The following is an 18,959-nucleotide window of genomic DNA, read 5'->3' as shown; positions in this document are numbered from 1 at the left end:
AACCCTTTGCCTTCCCACTGCCTAACTTTCAACTGTGCAGATTTAAAAATGAGGGATGTACCCTGCAAGGTTTGTTTCAGGAGCCGTTGGCTTAAGTGTAATCCTCTGTCTAAGAGTGAGGTAATTAGTTATGCAGTCTCCTCTTTGTCCTTACTCCTATTGCTGATTCCTGCTCTAGTAATGTGGTTGTGTGCTGCAGTTTTTTCACTATTGGAGAATTGGGTTCTTCTGTGCTTTGTGCCCTGCTTAGCACTTTGTACCTGGCACTTACACATGAAATGCTCCAGACCTGCACTACATAGGATCAAGTACTCTATACACATTGGGAAAATGGTGCCTCACATTTTAGATTTTTTATCTCTCATAGTTTCTCACTTTTCATCATCATGACCATCCAATGAATGACAATTAAGTGACCCTGTTGCTAAGATGGTAGGCTGGAGCTCAAGAGATCTGGGTTCAATTCTTGGCCCTGTCACAGACTTCTTGTTTGACCTTGACCAAGTCACTTCGGGCCAGATTTTTAAAGGAATTTAGGTGCCTTAAGAGGCAGATAGGGACAAAGTTTGATTTTCAAAAGTGCCTAGACAATTAACTCCCACTGAAATCAACATAAGTTTAGGTGCCTACGCACTTCTGAAAATCCCACTAGGCACCTCTCTGTATCTTTAGGTGCCTAAAGACCTTTGAGAATCTGGCCCTTAATCTCTCTGTGCCTGTTTCTCCACTGTAAATTGGGGATAATACTCCCCTACCTCACAGGGTATGGCAAAGATACATTTGTCTGTGTGGTGCTCAGACATTACTGTGATGGATAACAGTGTTGTTAAGTATGCAGAATTCACTATCATAAGAGATCACAGAATTAAATACTGGAGCTAAATTTTTAAAAGGGGCTGGACAATTTTAGAACCAATAACATTTATATTTATACATTCTAAGATGGGGTAATGATACCTGGGAACGTGAAGTATCAGCTGATCTAAGCAGAATTTAGAGAAGTAAAAATCCTTCCTACATATAGTACTGCACAGTTGACCAGGTACGCTACTGCAAGACACCAGAACTGGTGGGTATGCATGTCCGCTGGCTTGCATTACTGTCCACTGAGATTCATACAGACCAAGAATTTATTTTAATTCTTTGTTTTATCTGTTTTTCCTGTCAAATAAACTAGTTTAGTTAAATGCAGCTATGATTGGGACTCATCTTTGTTGAGAGAGGTATGCCTGCTCTTTGTACATCTAAGAACTAAGGATCTTTTTTGCCCAAGGTGTGGTTAAATGATTTGTGGGCCCCATGGTTACCAAAAAGGGGCTCAGGAGGGATTGTAGTCTCTACCTATAACCACTGTTACAATGGACCAATTTGAAAAATTCAAAGTGCAACTGTTTGGTGAAAAATGTATTTTACCCTGCAGTAGGCTCATCACATTCAGTACTGATGAGATGCCCATCATAATAAACAGAATATCTAAGATATTTAAAATGATTATGTATATTTCAGGTAGCACCCAAAATTTGCCACATGCTTTCTATACAGAGAAAATATAGGCCTGGCCGTGAAGAGCATAGAAGTAAAAAAGGGTAATATGATAGTGCCTTGTTCTTTGATTGTAGGTAGTTCAGGTGTTTCATCTAATATATGATGTCCTGAGAAATCCATTTCTTCTGATTGAGCTGATACAGTTGGAGGTGCTCCTACAGGTCCAGCTGTTGTTTCCTCGGGCTAAAAAAAATAAATTCCCAAACAATTGCTTAGCAAGAAAGTAAAGCAAACATATTTGATCATTATTCCTGAGAAAAGTCTTACCATATAAAATGAATCAATAGGTTTGTTCTACTTCAGAGCATAAACAAACCGGTTATATTTATGAATTTCAACTAGAGTCTTGATTTTCTTCCAAATAGCACTTTTTTATGCACTTGTTCCTAATAATGCCTAATTCTTTTGAATGTGTTTTCAGTTACTACTAAAAGGTAGGTACCAATAAAATTAACATTTACTAACAAGTAGTATTTGCATTACATTACAATAAAGTTTTTTCTCTTTAACTGCTGTTCTTTCTTAAATACCTCATTTCTGTTTGGCAGGAACCATCTCTCTAATTTATAGCCAAACGGTTTTAATATGAATTTCATATAATATGTATAAAAGTTTCAACTAAGTTCTCCTGAAAGGCTAGCAAACAGATCTGAAATCCAGATCCTCTGGGCCTGGTAAGACACATTTGGCACCAGTCTGGAGAGGGCACAGGCGGCATTAAGCCACCATTGTGGCTTCTTGGTCCTGGAGCTGGCCAGTGCCAGCCCTATCCACAGAGCTGGCAGTCTGCTCTGTCTTCTGCTGGCTGCCCATAGGCCATAGTGGCAATTTCAGCAGCCTGGGATTGGGTAGGTGTAGGAGCACACCTGTCCCACCACATACACTCAGGGCTTGTCTATACAAACAGTTAGTTTGTGGCAAGCTGGGGTGTAAATCTACTTTGCCATGCACTGTCTGTGTGGACCCTGCTGACGTGACTAAAATTTCCTTAGTGCACTTTAAACTATACACTTTATAATGGGAGTAGACCAAAGGGCATTATAGACCTTTAGTGCATGGCAGCAAGGTCCACGTGGACAGTTTGTGCATGGCATATTAGTGTGAGGTAGAGTTACATCCCAGCTTGCCATGCACTAACTGTTCATATAGACTATCCCTCAGAGGCTCGAGACAGAGCTGGCTCTGTGCCACCAGAGGATTGCCCTACTCAGTCCTCCACTGGCCAATTAAGCCAGGTTTAAATGTGATTTGTGTTGCCATAGCAACATGGAGCACATGTAGTGGGCCAAAGAATCTGGCAGAGATGCACATAATGGTAATAAGGAATTTTAACATATTTTGCTATACGTGTAAAAGAATGGAATTATACCTAGAACATCTTTAGCCTGATAGTATCCTTCTGTTTTTATGTATATACAAGAGGGAAACCCTTTCAAAGCAGTTTGCTGGGTTTCATAATAAAACACTAGCAGGGCTGGCTCCAGGCACCAGCTGAGCAAGCAGGTGCTTGGGGCGGCCAAGTGGAAGGGGCAGCACGTCGGGCTCTTCGGCGGCGGGTCCCTCGGTCCCTCTCGGAGGGAAGGACCTGCCGCCGAATTGCCACCGAAGAAGAAAGCGACGCAGTGAAGCTGCCGATGATCGCGATCATGGCTTTTTTGCTTTTTTTTCCCGCCGCTTGGGGCGGCAAAAACCCTGGAGCCGGCCCTGAACACTAGAAATAAGGTTTAAGGCCCTTGTTCAGGAAAGCATCCTTATTCAAGACAGCACTTAAGCATGTGCTAAGGTCTCATTGTAATCAATGGAAACTAAGCACATGCTTCAAGTTCAACATGCACTTAGATGCTGTCCTCATTTTAAAAGGAAGGACAGTGACAGCACAGAGGGGAGGACTGAATACTAAGCCCTTGGGGGCAGGGACTGTCTTTTTGTTCTATGTTTGTACAGCACCTAGCACGTAGGTACCCTAGTCCCCATTGTGCAATCACAATACAAGTCATAATTATAATTGGTGGGTGCAGATTCCTGCTATTTCCAGATTTGAGTCTTGCTACTGGTCATAAAAAAATAAGTTAAAATAGCTATTGAAGGCATCATGGCTTCACTTCAGTTACTTGAAAAGCCCTAAGGAAACATAGGGTATGTCTATACTGCAATTAAAAACCTGCGGCTGGCCTGTGCCAGTTGACTCAGGCTTGCGGGGCTCGGGCTAAGGGGCTGTTTAACTGCAGTGTAGATGTTCGGGCTTGGGCTGGAGCCTGGGCTCTGGGACCGTGTATGGTGGGAGGGTCCCAGAGCCCGAATGTCTACAGTGCAGTTAAACAGCCCCTTAGCCCAAGTCAGCCGGCATGGGCCAGCCACAGGTGTCTAATTGCAGTGTAGACAGACCCATATTTGTTTTAGGAAGTCAATTCTGACTTGCAATTTCTTTCAAAGCTTAAAGAACAAAGAATACCAGAAGTCTTGTTCACTGTGGGCCAGATCCAACTCCCAATGAAGTCAACAGGTGTCTTTCCATTGATTAGACTGGATTTCAAATACCTTTGCTCTAACAGATTACATATATTTGTGTTCGCTTCTTATCTTCTCTTTTCCTTTATTTTTGTATACCTTTTTTGTGATATTCCCTACAAGCATACTCCAACTATTCATTGGAGCCAACAGCTTAATGTACCCTTAAATGTAATCTGTTGATCTGAATTATAATAAACCTAGAGCATTAAGCTTTGCCATGTTTTAACACGCAGTACTGGACTTTGTGTATATAAATCCTTTAATAAGGTTGGATCTTGATGCCTATGCCTCCTGCAAAAGGAGCAGATATTTTTTCCTCTAAATACAGTCTCCAGTGACTTTCCTCCTCTGCTTCTGTATAACCAATACTACATAAAAACAACAGATAGAAAAGGATAATCCCTGGCTTTGTTCAATTATTGGTATCAAATGTTTTACATTAATGTGAAGATAAATTAAACAGAGGAAAGATTTACTTTTACTAATGTTAAATAATAGATAACCTTGAATAAAAGGAAAATAAAGTGATCTTGATAATCCCACCCCAAAATCTGACTTCCTTCCCTAGAAAGATAATGGGAAAAATACTGAGGGGAAAAAATGGCTATACATGCAAAAGAGAATAGAACAATGAGCAATAAGCAGCACACTGCATGTTAATAAAAATAAAATCATGCCACATAAATTTGATTACTTGATAGAATTACAAGGATTAGTAGATAAAAAAAAACAGTAAACCAAATATGCTATGATTAGATTTTAGCAAAGCATTTAACAGTGGCCCATGAAATCTCTCAAAATTAATCCACATTGTGGACAGGAGCATTGTCAAGTAAAAAGAAAACTGGCTGAAGAACTGTATGCAAAAGGTTAATGATAAAGAGCAATATACTAAGCTGGGAGGAGGTGTATGGTGTGGGTCACAGGGATCTGTGTTAGAATCATAGGGCTGGAGTATTCCCTTTGCATACATGCACTCTACCCCAGCACAGGGAGGATGGATGGCTTTTCTGGGGTGCACATTGATGGAACAGAAGGCAGCCCCTCTGCAAGTGTTCTGTGGGGATATGAAGGAAAGTGTGGGAGTGGCTGGAGCAGAGCAAGGGCTGCATTCCCTGCAGACCCAATGAATTTCCATGTATAAATCTGGACAGAAGTCCACAGAGGTTGGAGCTGGGTTAACTCCCTCTGTGGCAGCCAGAGAGGACAGGCAAAGGCAATAGCAACCTGGCTGCTGCAGGGGGAGAGAAACTACAGGAGCTGTGTGGAAGGGCAGCCATGCATGGACAGTTCCTGTGTCCTCGCCTTCTACCTGGGTCCCTTCAAAGTGGATCTCCAGGGTCTCTGTGGTTGGGAGTTTTCACTCACAGCAAAGCTCCACAGCCCCACAAAACTCTCCATCTGGAGGGGTGATTCCCAGGAAACTCCATGAGCTCACAGTTTTCTGTCTCTGTGGAAACTCACGCACAAGTTTCTCTGTGGGAGGAGGTTTTCTGGCCTTTAGAATGTAGAGAAGGGAAAGACGTGTTAGGTCATCTAGTTCACCTCCCTGCCAGTCCAGAATGGTTTGTTGTTGTACATTTAGGACTCAAATCTACAAGGTGATGAGCACCTCAAGTGAGGTGCTGAGGACTCTCCTCTCCCAATTAAGTTCAGAAGGCATTCAGAAATCACATAGGTGCACTCAGCACCTCACAGGAGAGGGTCCAGATGTCAATGTGCCAAGCAATAGGGTTTCCAACACTTCCCTTGGGAGAATGCAACATAGAAAGAAATATTTCATGACTGTAACAGGGTGTATGGGCCTGGGGCCTTAGGTGGCCAGGGGGCATTCAGCCCTCTTCAGCAGGAAGGGAACAAGTGGTCCCTATAAAGGGCTGAGAGAGCTCAGGTGGAGAAGAGAGCTACAGGAAGCAAGTGGGGTCCTGTAGCAGGCCCTGAAGTGGGGGGATGGGTAGAGGGAAGAAAGAAGGTGCCGGGGGAAAGGCTTCTGGGCTCCTGTAGCCTGTGTTGATCAAGGGAATAGCTTTGTTTTGTGTGAATTTGAGAGTTTGTGTTTCAATTAATAAACCATGCCCTGAGGCAATGGCCTGAAAGAGACTTAGATGTGGCAATGGGTTTTTCCTGGGCTGGTGAGGAGCTTACAATGATATTCAACCTAAATATTCTGTTTCCTTACTTCATCCCATTATTCTCATTTACACTCCCTGGTCAACACTAGCGTTAAGTGCTCCACGCACCCTGGCTTCTGCCCAATCTTTAGGCTGTATAACTAATTCCCAAGGAAAGTGGTGGATGGTGTATTTGAAATGAGAGTAGACAGGACTCTAGAGAATGTGCTGTCGGGAGCAATCCTGCATTGTCAGGGAGATGGACTAGATGCCCAGCAGGTCTTTTCCAGCTCTAAACTCTAGGATTGATTTAATCCTTGTTCAGAACTATAGTACATTTTCCCCACGAGACGATGGAATTTCTTTTTTGCCACCTTCAATGCTAATTCCTAAGGACTAGACTGAGGCTTTACATCCCTGCCCCAGGAAGGAACTGTGACTCAGAGGAGCTGCACCTGGGGAAGAGTAATTTTACTAAGGCATTTTAAAGGGTGCAACAGACTCTTCCCTTGCACGAGCCAATTCTCTACCCATTACTGGCACTCTGTCCCACTTCTTGCCCACCTGCATATGAGCTGGAGGGAGAGAAGAAAGCAATGGCGCAGCACAGTCTGCTCTCCCCCAGTGCACAGAGTGGCGATTTAGGTAGGCTATGAAAGTGTGTGTGTGTGTGTGTGCGCACACAGCACTTATGTCCCCTTGTCATAATCTTGCCCTAATTCTCTAACTACGATAGCTTCGTTGCTATTATTGTTTTCCTTAAAGAAAACGCCTTTTAGTAGATTATGCATTTTATTCCTGATTAAATAGGACAATCCAGTACAGGCTGTCAAGTATTACACATACATATAGCCCAATGTATATTTTATGAGCCGTGGATTGATCATCATCATTTACATTTCTGCTTATACGCGTTTTGGTGACAAGAAATGAATTGTAAAGTTGGCAAAACATATTTGGAGCATTTGTTTCTACATTTTAAATTTTTAAGGCTTTGAATTTAAGAAAAGACAGTGGATGGTATCAGAACGGGGAAGAGTCAACAAGTTAGGCCCAGCATGAAAGCATAAATGGAAAGTATCTAGAAAACTGATTATCTAATTATAGTTTAAAAATAGAAATGAATCCAATCAGAAAATAACAATCTCCAATATTCCTTTCACTTCCTTCAATCCCATTCTCACATTTGGCCACATTTAATGATTAGCTTTAGGGACTCCTCTCCCCTCCCCCCATGGTTCCCACCGATAAATTCTGCCAATGCTGGTCACGGATTGAGTAAAGTATACCAGGGTATCCATCATTAACTCCTTTCAGAGTGGCAGCTCTTCTAGAAAGAGCCATCTCTCTTTCCTGATGATTCCCTATGCTGAAAAACTATGTACAGTCTGTTGAATGGAAATGTACTGAAATATCCCAAACAGTTCAATCTATTGTTACTGCAAAGCACAGTAGAATTTAGCAGAATACAAACTACTAGATTATGCATCTTTGGCACGGATAAAATTCTTCATTCAGCAGCTATGTTGTCAATTATGACGCTGGATTTTTTTCATTCCAGACTAGCATGGGAATGTACTTTGAACTACTAATCTTGGAGAGTTTGCTTGGCAATTTGTAATAGCATTACATGAATACAAACTTTTTCAGAAGCATCTATCAGTGACTGTATTGATTATTATATTGTCATTAGTCTAAGTCCCTTCTTGACTATTTCTAAAAAAAAAAAAAAAGGGCACATTAAAAATCCATGGACATTCACACTGGAAAGCATACATATCCAACGAGTCACATTTAGACATCGCACATTTGGCAAAAACCCATAGCTTTTTTAAAAGGCAAGGTAAATCTTACAAGTTATTAATACACTGGTGCTGCCTTTTTAAAGTTTAAGGATATTATTGTAACACATTTTTAAAACACTAAGTTATGTATGTTGCCTAAGAAAGAACTTTCACGTGAATTCTTACAGTTTAAGGGAAACGATCATTTACAAGCCCTTCAGGATTATGACTGTTTGGCTCAGAAACCTAGGCAATGTAAAACATGGGGTGATTATCTCATACAAAGAGCCTTACTATAGCTGTAACTAGGACTTCACACAGATTCCCTTTGTTTCAAGGCACACTAAAAAAGACAAATCATTACTGAAAAAGTGAATGTAAAATGAATACAGAATGTATAGATGTTGCTTGCTTTTAAGGTTTTAAACAAAATCCTTCTGAAGATTCATTCTCCATGTTTGCTATATTAGCATAATATTTCCATCTGAAGGGAAAGCAGCAGCTTTGCAATTCTAAAAAAAATTCTCTTAGGCTCAGTTTCCTTCCCAGTGTACAAACCGCTTTTAGAACAACAGAAATAAATAACAGAATATCAGTGCATGTGAGTGTGTCTTGTTTTATGGAGACGGATTTGTGGAAAAATTGAAAGAGTGATACGTAAATTAGAGATGTATTGAAAAGGTTTGCAATGGTTTAGTTGTGCCCATGCGTGTGGCTGTCCTGAAGAGGCCTACAGGAAAGTGGAATAGTTTGCTTCCCCAATTAATACCAACCACAGCTTCATCATTCCTATAATACACCCCAATAGTGCTGGAGTTGTCACTTCCCTTGGCATTGATTCTTAATTACCAGCTTCTAGTTCACTGCAGGCAAGTGCTACAGAGCATGCCAAAAAAAAAATAATTACACACTATTTTGTTTTTTTTTCCAAGAAGATACGACATTCTTGTACTACCCTGACAATGTTAAACCTTGACATGATCTTTCCACAGAGATTTCCTGTCTAGTGCAGTGGAGGTCTCAGAAGTGTGGTACAAGGGAACAGGTCACAGTTTAGCAGCTTGATAAATTTGTGAACGTGGGAGTATACGTTGACCCATGGGTAGTAACGATTTTACTTCTAGTTCACCTCTCATGATATAAATTAGAATTACATTGCTAGCACATCTCAAACTGCAACTTTCTACTCAAGGGGAGAATGCAAACTCTTTACCTGTTCCTTAAAAGCATATACAAACCACCTTCCTTTTACTTAGTAAGGTCAGTACAACATCTTTGCCTTTTTAACAGGTTATTTTTAGACTTGTCACCTGACACATTGCTATGGGTTACCAAGAAAAACCACAGTCTACTGAGATGTTTCCATGCCACAGCACTGCAGCATGGAACTCACTATTCTACCAAAACTCCCCCCCGAAGCACAAGTGGTAGCCAAAGTCTTCCAGTTGGTTTAATGCTCTGCCAAATTACTCCTTTAAAGAAGTAGCACGTAGATGATCTGCAAAAGGGTGTGTTCTGTGGAAACTTGGAAGTAATCACGGAAAAGTCAAGGTAATACATAGGATAGTCTACTAAAACAGTGTAGCTTAGTACAGGAAAAACCTTCTATTTTTCTTATACAAGAAATAACTTTTCTGAACATTCTGGTTCATTCTATACCTAAGCCAGGTCCCTAGGTCTCAGGCATTCCTTGTCCTCTTGTGTTGCATACAGAGAAGGGTCCCTTTGTTCTGTGTTTTGAGGAAGAAATTAAATTGAATCAAAGAAAGAATCACCTTTGCAACTCATGTTTTGTAGTACTCTGCATCTTATCAAGCTCCTGATATGGCCAGAGTAACATGGGGGGGGCCCTTCTTATATTTGACCCCCCCTTCTTATATTAATTCTTTTAAATGGATTACAGGGTAACAAGTAACAAACACTTACTTGAATACAGGCAGGGAATACATTCCTTCCTTCATCAGGTCTCCCAAAGAGTACAGGGTGGAATAAGGAGAGCCAGGGGTGGAAGGCTATACAGTATACCGTGAATGAGGCAGGGATACCTAGTGAATGATACAAATCCTGCAGATCTAGGCCGAATTTTGGCCATGGTCTGTATTCAACGACTACAGTGCAATTCTGGACTAAATCCAGATTTATGCTGCTGTAAATGAAAAAAGGTCTGAGCCGTATGTTGACAAGACAGGCAGTGTGAAGTAAGTGAACAAGGCAAGAGTCCAATCACTGAACAGTCAGGATAGATTTTAAAAATACTGAAACAAAACACATTAGGTCAGCTGCGTATCACCCTGCATCAAAGTGGGTTAACAGAATGTTGTAGAGAAACTTTTAAAAAGGGCCTGAGGGAAAAAATGAAGGCAGGATCCTGCAATACTGTCTTGTAAACCTATATGATAAGAGAACTTCTGAGAGTCACTAAGTCACACTCCCTCCACATGGCTCTGCTCCAGGGGCAGCATAACAATGTGCTGCCCCTTGCTTGGGGCAAATTTGTTAATTCACTATCAAGCCTGAAGGAAGTTGGACTTCCAAGGCCAAATTCTGGTAGGGCACGTCACTCTGATTGGCCTCAGAGGGTGCTGCAAATGAGTATCCAATGGCAGCATTTGCGCCTCACTACTTAAAGTACTGGTAATGCAGAAAGGTATCCGAAGAAGTGGGCTGTAGCCCATGAAAGCTTATGCTCTAATAAATTTGTTAGTCTCTAAGGTGCCACAAGTACTCCTGTTCTTTTTGCTGAATAATTGCTGACACTTACTAGGGGTTGAGAAGATGCAATGACTTCTTCTGTCTCAGGAAGTCCTTCCTGCTCTTGAATGCTACCAGCGCCACTAGAATCTCCCGATGCCTACACAAAAGCAAATCATTAGAATGAGTTTAGAAAATCCCAGAGTCAGAATGTTACATTCTAGCACAAAATAGCTCTTCGGATTCTTTTGTGCTTCACTTTTCACTTGTAGTTACGTGGGAAAAATTAGTTATGTGTATTTCTCAGTAACTTAGTTCCAGTATTATTATAAAGTAACTTATTTCTGCATTTAAAGTAGAGTATGGAGATGAGTATATTAGCAAAATGAATGTCACCACTCAAGGACTCAAAGGTGATGGAGACTAAAGATTGGGAAATTCTTTGAGGATTCTGGCTTCCAAGGGGAACAGCACAAAACAAAGCACACCAACAAAACACTTTCAAGCATTTCAGTGTGTTCCAAAGAAGAGAGACTACCATTTGTTTTTGTAAGGATCCAAGGGGGCAGGTCTAGAATGCCTGGCTGTGGGGACCCTGGATCTCTGACACTCCCTTGTCACCACCAAGGGAGCTGTATGAAGCAGCATCTCTCTAAACTTGGAAGGCCAGCCCCCACAGGAAGTCCAGTCAGAGCTCCCAAGGCCTATGGCTACCTGACTGGCTCACACCCACTACTTAAGCTAGGAAGTGAGCTGGGAGGACTGTCCAAGCAACTGTGCAAACTTTTTGCTGCTGCTGCCATGTTTCACCCTCCTCTTGCCTGCCTCCTGCAATCTGTATCCAACTCTGTTCCTGAGTCCTGCTCTGCTGCAGACCTGTTCTGCACTCCTAGCTTCCACTTTGCTCCTACTCCATGCCTGATCCCTGCCTCTCTCTGGTTCCTGCCCTTTCACTTTGCTCATGACCATTGGCTACCAATCCTGGCTCTGACTTCTGACTCCAACTCTGGTTCAACCCTTGGGTCTGGCATTTGGTATCTGGCCTTGGCTCCGATTCTCAGCTTCGATTTTGGTCCTGACTCTGGCTGGACCCCCTAGCTCTGGTATTTGGCAGTTGATTCCAGCTCTGACTTCTGCTTCCGCTCCCCGACCTAGATGCCTACTCTGCTCACTAGACCTGACATCTGCTCTCTGACCACTAAGAAAGACTGCCTACATCCCAGCTCCTAACAGTTTTGTTTAAAAAGTGCTATTGTAATTCAAATCCTTGGCACAGAACCACTGAAAACAGATGGAGAGGTGTGTGTGTGAGTACTCACATATGGGTCATCATCTTCACATTGGTCTTCAGTAGCCCTTGGGTCAGGTTTGATCATTAGTTGTTGAATCGACCCCTACATGAAATAACAAAAGCAGTTCAAGGAAGTGTTCTCTTCAAATAACCTTCATGAAAGCATTGTGGGGGGAAAAGGACAGACTGGACCCTGTTTACTTTGGAAAATTATCTAAAGCATGAAGTTTGGCTAGTAACACACATGGCCTTAAATATTAACCACCACCTCCACAGAAGCTGGGAAGTTCTTGGAGATCCTCATCAGCTGTAAGGTGCTTAATGGCCCAAAACATAGCCTGAAGGGTCATTAATTAAGCCACTCATCAATCTCTAGAAAATGCCCTCTGCTGAGATTATTATTGCTAATAGATGGTGAAAATAAAAAAAAAAATTAAGGAATTGTTATTGGTGGTGCAGTTTCAATTGGTATGTATAGGGCTCTTCCAGAGAATTAATTCCAAGTACACTGGCTGGATTACTTAAGCCATATTTCAATATCCTATTCAGTTTATAAAATTTGTTTTATAATTTATGAGTTTGTTACTAGGATAATAGTGGATCTGTGTGAGTTACATTATATGCCTTGTGAAATGTTGAGGAAAAATAGCCAAACTGCTCACATAGTTATTCAGATTTCTCTTCAATAACTCATCCTGACATTTAATCTGTCACTTTAAATGGTTAGAATAATACATTTTACATAAATTTTAATATTGTAAATGATAAACAAATCAAATAGCTTGTCTAATTTTACCAACAAAACCTAATCTTGTTTTAAAGCAGTAGCAACCCAGCGATAGCACAGCAATGTGAGTTACTAACAACAGTGGGAAATGGGAACAGTCTATTTCTTTAGCACATGCAATACTCAAAAACAGCTGAACCATATTTTCCTCAAAAACTTTCCAAACAAGTGTCCCTTTGGGCTGAAAGCAAGCATGGAAAACATCAGCTCAAAAGAAATATGCTTGCCAAATTTATGAGCCGCTGAAAGATGGGTTAAGAAAGAGAACACGCAGTAACATGCATGCTCTAATAGAAAAATCCATTCAAAAGGTCTACGTAAGTACTTAATTTGAATATATGAAGACATGTAAAATGTGTGCACAAAGCATAGTAAATGGTGCAGAAGTCTAACAACTATGTAAAACTCTTCATGGAAACATGCACAATGTTCCTCTGAAGTCCAGCTTTGGGTTCAGAAAGAGTATGCAACTGGGCAACTTCTGAGACAGTATTTAAAAAATATACTATGCTCCCTACAAGTACATGCAGTGGTGTGCTATATATTCAAAATACTTAACCCTAACAGTTTACATTTGTTAAAACTACCTTTAAAGAAAATTAGATCGCATTTTCAAACCTGGGGGTTTAAAATTAAGCACCCACATCTCTAAAAATCAGGCCACTCATTTGGGTTCCTAAAGCCAGGCAACTAAGTTTGGATACGGGGCCCTATTGTACACTTAGAAGCCTGAAGAACTGTTATTTCAGCCCATTTCTACCCTTTGGAAGACAGCAAAGCCAAAACACCCCTTTTTTGCCTCTCTAATTTCTGGGTTATTTTTGTTCCTACGTCTTAACTCCGCTCTTTTTGGCATTCCTTACAGAACTACATCCAATATTCTTTTCTGCAGACCATATACTTTTTAATGTCACTAAGGTTTCTTGGTCAGAAATTCTCAAATGAGTGACCAATTAATTCAAATGGGTGATTATTACTGTTGTATTTATTAAGTCAGAAGCACTTCTCATGGATAAGATGCCCATCCTCAGACACAACTCAATCTCTCCCTCCTCGACCAAGGTCTCCCATCTGACTGCACTGCCCGATATCATTGGCACCATCCTGGACCTTGAATTTTTCATGTCCTTCCTCTTTTTCATAGTCTATGAACCTACCTATCCCAATGTCTGCAATATTGTCCATATACATCAATTCTTCAGCTCCACCTCAGCTGAAATCTAAATCCAGGTCTTCATCTCCTTGTGCAGTGACTATTGCAAATCCCTTCTCTAATTCTACCTAAGTCCTAGCTCTCCAGTTTCTAGTACATGAAGAATGTTGTTGCCATCTTCTCTCTCTCTCACACACACACACACACACACACACACACACACACACACAATCCCCATCCTCAAGCAAAACCACTGGCTCTCTTTTCATTTTCAGGGCAAGGTAGCACTGATAGATAGCTAGATAGATCCCATGAAGTTGGTCTAAACTACCAAAAAGACCTTGCCTTTTTGCGCCTCAGCCTTCATCCTCCACTCATCCAATACTGATCTCCTCTTTGCCCTTTACAACACACACATCACTGTTACACAAAAGCCTCCTCCTCTGACATTCATTACTAACATTTTTATCTATTTATTATTTCTATTTTATTGCTCTAGTAGCCCCAGTGACGGACCAGGACCCCTTTGTGCTAGCTGCTGTAGAAACTCAGAAGTAAACGATGGTCACTTCCCATAAGAGCTTACAATCTAATGGCTTGTCTACACTTCAAATTTGTTGCAGATCAACATGACTTGATTTGCATTAGAATGCCCAACATCCACAAACAAAGTATTTTGTCATGACTCATCTGGCCTTTGAACACATGTTCTTAACCTTACTTTAGAAACAGATTGACTTAAATGTTGGATGATTTTGCCTGAAGCAAAGTAGGTGTGGATACACCCTCATTCCATAGCAATGTTGTGCATCTCCCAAGTCATCCCATCAGTATCTCATGATGCTTTGCTAGGTACTTAGGCTGCCTGTCTATCTGTGTGACCTCTTCTGTGTGCCAGAGTCATCCTGACCAGATATCACCTTGCTGTTTAAATGCTCACACATTGCCAGGATCTTTTCTTTGTGATTCCATCTTGTGGGGACTTCAGAAACCTGTGTCATCCTCCTATTCATTGAGCCTTGGTGAGTGGCGCATCAGCGAGGTCTCCTGCTAATGCCCTGGATTTCATTGCCCTCTGAAGAGAGGAGTGAGTTCTGTGGCAAGGCACCCCTTCTGCCTCGCCAGACTTAGCGCTCCCTCCTCTGGCAGGGACAGGGTCTGGGGTAAATTAGACCCCCACTCAGGAGCGTGTCTGTCTTCCCTCTTTGGGGTTTGTTTCTGAGAGCCTTCCCAGTAGGCCTCAGGGCAAGCCTGAGGAGTGCCCCTCCACCAGACAAAGGGGAAAAGTCTATAACGCACCGAAACAAAAGGGGAATACCTTTTCCTGGCCCCTTCACTGGGGCAGGAGTTGTCCTGTCGCTGGCCCCAGGGTGTCAGTCCTTCCCCTAAACAGGCACTGGGTTTTGGATGTCTCCCCTAGGGGGAGGAGCGCAGTCTTTCACACTGGAGAAGCCTATCTCCCTGCTGCCTCCAGCCTTGCAGCAGTTTGTCTCTCCTCCCCCCTGCAGGAGAGAGATTTTAACAGGTTTCAGGCAGCCCTTAACTGGACTCAGGTGTCCCTAATTGACCTGAAGGAACCCCTTCCCAGCTTGTCGGAAAAAGGGCCTTTAGCATTCTAGGGCTAACATACCTGTTTTCCCAGACCCTCCTGCAGCTGTCTGGCCTGACTTTGTCACAGTACAGAAACATCTGGAAGTTAGCCACCACAACGTACAAATACTCCAGCAGTTATCAGGACAAATGAAGGCGAGGGGGCACAACTGAGACCCAATCCAGTGCTGCACTAAGGGAAGGGAAGGGAGCTCCAGATGGGTTATAAGAGCAGAAAGGACAACAATAGTACCTCTGGGAGAGCTTGCAGGGTCTGTGGCTAAAATCATAGAATATCAGGGTTGGAAGGGACCTCAGGAGGTCATCTAGTCCAAGCCCCTGCTGAAAGCAGGACCAATCCCCAGACAGATTTTTGCCCCAGATCCCTAAATGGCCCCCTCAAGGATTAAACTCACAACCGTGGGTTTAGCAGGCCAATGCTCAAACCACTGAGCTATCCCTCCCCCCATCTCTGAGATGAGGGGCTGGATTGTATATTTGGGAGAGATGCCACCACTGAGCCACTGCATTGTGTGGATACCACCAAGCAGTGACCGGGCACCAAGCACGAGGACTTAACCCTCACTTCTCATCGCCTTCGGGGACAGAAGTAGACCCAGTCCCAGAGACCCAGAAGTTTACCACATCACAACCATGGCATCCACAGGAGGAGAACCAAATTTCAGGGGGAAAGGGGAACACATCTAGTAAGTATTGCAAGATATTTTTATTAAAAAGTTTGTGGGAAAGGGGTTTTAAGCAACCTAGTTCCAGGTACTGTAAGGGTGCCACCATATTTGTCTACAATCACTCTGCCTCCTGAGCTTTTGTTCCCCCACCCTTTGCTCAAAATGGCAGCCGCAATGAAGGATGTACAAGTTCTCCTGCCTTTTCCTTCCTCCCTCCTCACCTTTGCTAATACACAACCACCAGTATCTTGCTGTCTCCTTTCCAACAAACTTTGGGTCTGCCTAGAGGGTATCTTGATGCATCTCTCCACTCTTCGTATACTTTGTGAATAGCAAGGATCTGAGTCGCTAACTGGTAGCCCTGCAAGACACCAGTAAGGGCAGCAGGTTCTAGGGCTCTCCATGCAGGAATGGAAGGCTCTACTTATGAGTCACTCAGGGGAAGCTAGAAAGAGGCAGTTATTTTTGCTGACTCACTCTAATATCCAATCAGCTGAGTCATGTTACAGTAGCTCCAAGTGCCTCTCAGAGAGCTAGGTGCAGGAAAGGAGGGGTCTTTCTGAGAAAAAACTGCAAGAAGATCTAAGATCAGAAGAAAGCATAGACTGAGCATTATGTGTTGCTGTTGTTGTTATTTAACAATACATGCAAACTCCAGGGTAGGAGTCTATACATGTCTATACTATGCTGCCTCTGAGCATCTGGCCCACTGTTCCCTCTGTGCTACTGCTCCCATGATGAGATAGGAGTATACTTAAGGGAAAGCTTTCCAAAAGTACTGTTTCTGTTGGCTGTCTTTATGAGCGGAGGAAACACTAGATGAATGGAGGTAATAAGTAATAGTGTTGAGACAGATGGGAGCAGCAGGAGAGGGTGGTTTGACATGTGTGTTGGTTGGCGGGGAGAGAGAAGGTGGAGTCGTTGAAAGCTCCCTGCATGCATGTTGATGTTGACAGTGGGTGCTGGAGGGTGGGTGGGGGTAGTGTACTGTGCTCTTTTTGGGAACAGCAGCAAGGGACGGGGCTGTGTGTATACACAATGATCTGCCAGGATAGGTCAAGGACTCTCCGCTAGGCTTCTCTACTTCTCCCACAGCATGCCTTGCGACAGTAGGGCTAACACAGTGTAGCATCAAAAATACAAGCATATGCCCAGTGTATCTTACTACTGAGCAGAAGTTTTGGGCTTGATAAAATGGGAGTGGATGCAACCAGGATTTGAACTGGGCTGAATCAGCGATCCAGCACTCTTTTGAGGATGCCTCTAGAATCGGGGGGTGGGGGGGAGGAGTGGTTTCAAAGGCAACCTTACCAAGGTGAAACAAGTTCAACCAGTGCAGATATTTGCAGAGGTCTGAAACAATAGCTCAGAGATGTGTGACCTCTCCCATTCCTCTCACTGCCTGATGATGGGCAGTTCAGATATCCAGTGATTATTTGCTCTTTCATTGTGAATCATGTAAGAAAAGAGAGGGAGAAGCACAGACCTGCATGCTCTATCATGCTCATTCTGGTGCCATGAATGGAAGTTGTTTGGCAGATGCCACCGTTTCCCTCCCCCCGTCTGACCTCTGGAATCAAAAGGCCAGGGGAGCAAAGTGAGCCCTCCCAAAGTAAAGTCAATTCTGCAGAGCCCAGCCACTACCTCCAGCCAAGTTGCCCAGCCTGAGGAGTGGTGGCAGATCTGCCTTGGTGGAGAGTGTGGGGCCAGGCAGTTTCCTCCTTGACAATAAAGGTTGCAGCTCCATCATCTGTTGCAGCCCCTCTGCAGACTCAGGCAGACATCACCGCGTCAGTTACACTGAGCTCATGTTTTCAAGCTTTTCATTGCAGTCATGAGGGCCAGAAACAATTGTTCCCATGAGAGCTGAGATTTTGATCTCATCTCATGTCTCTGGAGCCCTAGCCACATGCCTGTTGTGCCCATCATGGATCTGAATCTCACTGAGGGGTAAACAAGCCCGAGGAGACCCACAGAGCATAAGGGATCATATTTTGAACATTTGCATCATCTGCTGTGAGCGGTGTCTGATTTCGGCATCTCAAGAGGCCGGAAGCTGGCTTGTGCCCAGAGTGAGGGAGAGAACCACCACCTTCTTTTTTCCAGCTTCAGCAATGGGTGCAACTCAAATGGAACTACAACATTCAGTGTTTTATGGCCCATGCTAACCTGTACTTCCATAGTCAAGTTCACAAATGCGATAAAAAAGTAATCAGGATATCTGCTGAAATTCACATAAGCCTAAGTTTGTTTCATGTTGTTTTACCATATTTGGTAAACCCTATTTGGACCCTATTTGGACACAGACTGGCTAACCTAGTGAGGAGGGCTTTAAACTAGGTTCGATGAGGACAGGTGAGCAAAGCCCACGGGTAAGTGGGGAACATGGAGACCTGGGAGATGGGTCGGAAACAAGAGGGAGCGTGGGCTATAATGGCAGAGAGAAAGGAGGGTCAGGGCAAAACTGGGAGGCAAGATCAAACCAGTATCTTAGATGCCTATATACAAATGCTAGAAGTATGGGTAATAAGCAAGAAGAACTGGAAGTGCTAATAAATAAATACAACTATGACATTGTTGGCATCACTGAAACTTGGTGGGATAATACAAATGATTGGAATGTTGGTGTGGATGGGTACAGCTTGCTCAGGAAGGATAGACAGGGGGAAAAGGGAGGAGGTGTTGCCTTATATATTAAAAATGTACACACTTGGACTGAGGTGGAGATGGACATAGGAGACGGAAGTGTTGAGAGTCTCTGGGTTAGGCTAAAAGGGGTAAAAAACAAGGGTGATGTCATGCTAGGA

General features: G+C 43.0%; 1 protein-coding gene across 1 annotated transcript in view; it reads right to left on the bottom strand.

The window, feature by feature from the left end:
• The window catches only part of LOC113407595 (collagen alpha-1(XIII) chain-like), a 109,588-nt gene that overhangs the window by 68,898 nt on the left and 21,731 nt on the right, over nt 1-18,959 (bottom strand). Inside the window, exons 2-4 of the mRNA XM_026656373.2 lie at nt 11,962-12,036; nt 10,713-10,802; nt 1,602-1,728 (exon numbers count right to left, since the gene is read on the bottom strand). Coding sequence (XP_026512158.2) covers nt 1,602-1,728; nt 10,713-10,802; nt 11,962-12,036 — 292 coding nt within the window. The remainder of the gene's footprint in view (nt 1-1,601; nt 1,729-10,712; nt 10,803-11,961; nt 12,037-18,959) is intronic.

The sequence above is a fragment of the Terrapene carolina genome, unplaced genomic scaffold, assembly GCF_002925995.2.
Source record: "Terrapene carolina triunguis isolate 2854851 unplaced genomic scaffold, T_m_triunguis-2.0 Scaffold229, whole genome shotgun sequence".
Lineage (NCBI taxonomy): Eukaryota > Metazoa > Chordata > Testudines > Emydidae > Terrapene > Terrapene triunguis.
This window is presented reverse-complemented; position numbering and strand designations above follow the sequence as displayed.